Below are 3,624 nucleotides of genomic sequence, written 5' to 3' on the forward strand. Positions count from 1 at the left end.
CAATAATTGGATGATTAACCATCTGAGCCACCCAGGCATCGAAAAAAGCAAAACAATTTTTGATGAATTAAAGGACTTTCATATACAAATTAGCCCTATGTTGTGTGTGTGTGTGTGTGTGTGTGTGTGTGTTTATATTTCTTTCTTCATTTTAGAAACATGGAATGACCTTAATAAGTTACCTCACTGATACACAACAATACAATTTCCTTATCTTTCAAATTGCATATTTCTTAGATATTGTTGTATGATAATCTCAAGAGGCAAAATAAATACTAATATAACTACTTATCTAATTTTTCCACATGAGCAAATTAGTAACCATCAAGATCAATTGATAAAAGAGGGTCATTTACCAGAATAAAAAATAGAAAATAAAATTTCTACTCCTTCATATGCTTTTTAATTGCTGTATAGCTATACTGTTTCAAAGTGATGTGACACATAAATTAATTTCAAATTATAGAGAGTGATGCTGATATGATTAATATTATATATTTTCATAAGTTCAACTATTATTCATCAAATAGAAACAGGAAATCATCAGTGCTAATTGTGGCTTTATTTTTATTTATTCTCTTTGTATAAAAGAACTTCTGGAGCCTTTCTGAATCAAAGAAATGGATCCTAAAAATGGATCTGTAGTGACTGAGTTTATTTTACTAGGATTTTCTGGAGGATGGGAACTTCAGATTCTCTTCTTTGCAACATTCTCCTTAATCTACAGTGCCACTGTGTTGGGAAATATTCTCATTATGGTCACAGTGACATTTAGTTCCACTCTTCATTCTCCCATGTACTTCCTCCTTGGAAACCTCTCTTTTCTGGATATGTGTCTCTCCACTGTCACCACACCCAAAATTATCACAGACTTACTCAATGAACACAAGACCATCTCCATATGGGGCTGCATGACCCAGATGTTCTTTATGCACTTCTTTGGGGGTGCCGAGATGACTCTTTTGATAGCCATGGCCTTTGACAGATATGTAGCCATATGCAAACCCCTACACTACAGGACAATCATGAGCCAGAGGCTGCTGAGTGGGTTTGTGATACTTTCGTGGATAATTGGGTTTGTACACACCATGAGCCAGATGGTACTAACAGTAAACTTGCCTTTCTGTGGCCCCAATGTCATAGACAATATATTTTGTGACCTTCCCCTTGTGATTAAGCTTGCTTGTATGGACACATACACCCTGGAATTCTTTGTCATTGCTGACAGTGGGCTACTCTCATTCATCTGTTTCATCCTCCTCCTTGTCTCCTACACTGTCATCCTGATCACTGTACAACAAAGATCATCCGGAGGGCTCTCCAAGGCTCTGTCCACACTGTCTGCACACATCATTGTGGTCACTCTGTTCTTTGGACCTTGTATCTTTATCTATGTCTGGCCATTCAACAGTTTTGCTGGCAATAAAGTCCTTGCTGTATTTTACACTGTTATCACGCCCTTACTGAATCCTATTATTTACACTCTGAGAAATCAGAAAATGCAAGGGGCCATGAGAAAATTACAGTTCCAACATGTTATCTCTATACAGAACTTCTAGATTTGAGCACCTTATAATTAACACAACTTTAAAATACTGTGCTAACAGAAGCTGAATAGATTGTATATAATACATGGTTTCACTTTTCTTGTGTTAGAGTGACTAGTCCAGAACCATACCTGTGCAGAACATCATAAAATATTTTAATTCACATTTACTACTGCTAAAGCTCATAATGATAATGAGTGACCTACAGGAAAATAAACATTTTAAATCACTGAGCACTTTTCTAAGATATTCAATATATACTTATTAGTGAAGAAATAAATATTAAAATATGGTGAATACTAATAGAAATGATTTAATATATGTGGATTGTTAACAACATTCATAAAGTTATACTATCTTTACATGGGGTAGCAATACCTCATTTCAATCCTGAGTGAAATAATGTGAACAGTGGGAAAGATATTCTAATCTCTTGATCCAATGAGACAAAAAATAATAATAAAGTTTGACAGTAGAGTGAATATAAAATAAAAAGAATAATATACCAGAGGGAAGGGACCAATGCAAGGAAAGTTTCAGCAGAACTACAAAAAGCAGCCTTGAAACCAAGTGCTCCAAAAAATATCGTAAGGATGCACAGTTGCCTTTCAAACCTCAATAACTAAAAGCAGAAGTATATTTCTTGGTTTTAGGTACTATATCATGTAATTTATTCTTTCCAAGAGCTTTACATAAAACTACACTTAAAATTGCCTCTGATAAGCTTGTAATCCTTATTTTAATTATCAGTTAAACCTGATTTGATTGTGAGTGTTGAAGAGGTGGCAGTGCATGGTATTGGGAATCCCATACTCATTGATGGTAATCTTAAGTACTCTCTCTTAATTCGAGACACCAACAATTCTTGTCTTCTCTAGGCAACAGTTTTCTAATTGATTTTAAACCATCGTATAAGTTCTTCCCTCCATTGAATGGATTCTCCACAAGCATTCAGAGTGATGAAATTAAAATGCAATTCTCAATGTTTCTTCCATGGCTAAAACTATTTTCTGGCATTAAGAAGAAGGTTCATATCCTTAATGGGCTTTCAAAAGCCAACCTGCTTCTGGAATTCATCTCTAATCTACTTTTTCAAAATGTCAGATTTATACTGACTTTCTTTTCCTTTTTTTTTTTTTAATAGACTGTAGAGTTCATTTTTTTTTTTACTGTTTACTTGCCTTCCATTTACTTTTTTATTATGTTCAGTTAGCCAACATATAGTACATCATTAGTTTTTGATGTAGAGTTCAATGACTTATTAGTTGTGTGTAACACCCAGTGCTCATCACAACATATGCCCTCCTTAATACCCATCACCTGGCTACCCCATCTATCTACCCTCTTCCTTCTTAAACCCTGTTTGCTTCCCAGAGTCAAGAGCCTCTCATGGTTTGTCTCCCTCTCTGCTTTCTTCCCCTTCAGTTTATATTTCACCTAGAATAATCTTCCATTGCTTCTTCACCCAGCAAACTTCCTCTTATAGTACAGAACCCATATCCAGTATTATATTTTAGAACACCTTTCCTATATGTTCTTGGCCAGTTTAGATTTCTGCAATTTTTTTAATAGATTCTGCAATTTCCATCCTTTGCATAAAAATGGTAATATTATTTGTATATTTATAGGTTAATGTCAACTTTGTCATTTGCAATAAATTTTATGTATCTCCAATATCTAGCATACATATTGGCACCCAGCAGTTCATACATATTTACTGAATGAAGAAAGAAAAGATGAAATAACTATATTCTAACAGAATATTATTTAATTTGACCTAAAACTAAGAAATACATGCACTTCTACTGTGAGACATCTGTTAAAAAATTAGAGTACATAAAGGTATATATTGCTCACATATTTAGTAATTGAATTATATGGATTAGAGCCTTGTTATTAAAGAAAAGGGACATGGAAGAAATTAAAATTTTATGCAAATGGAAGGAAATACATAAGGCAAGTTGAGGATATTTGTTATGAAGATTATATTCAACTCTATCTTTACACAGTAAATATAAAATGTCAGTCTTACATAATAACACACCCTATGTTAAATAAATGATAACCATTTATAAGG

The 3,624-nt window shown here is 33.7% G+C and overlaps 1 protein-coding gene across 1 annotated transcript; it reads left to right on the plus strand.

Moving 5' to 3' along the window:
- Positions 1–620: 620 nt before the first annotated feature.
- Positions 621–1,559, plus strand: LOC101677129 (olfactory receptor 4L1-like). Its single transcript, XM_004782389.2, has one exon. The coding sequence runs from the start codon at positions 621–623 to the stop codon at positions 1,557–1,559; it is 939 nt and encodes a 312-aa protein (XP_004782446.2).
- The last annotated feature ends 2,065 nt before the right edge of the window (positions 1,560–3,624 follow it).

This window comes from Mustela putorius, unplaced genomic scaffold (assembly GCF_011764305.1).
Source record: "Mustela putorius furo isolate JIRA1106 unplaced genomic scaffold, ASM1176430v1.1 tig00003896_pilon_pilon_pilon, whole genome shotgun sequence".
NCBI lineage: Eukaryota > Metazoa > Chordata > Mammalia > Carnivora > Mustelidae > Mustela > Mustela putorius.

What these genes read in the sequence shown, in the direction of transcription:
- LOC101677129 (XM_004782389.2), top strand. Translation starts at nt 621, where the DNA reads ATGGATCCTAAAAATGGATCTGTAGTGACTGAGTTTATTTTACTAGGA.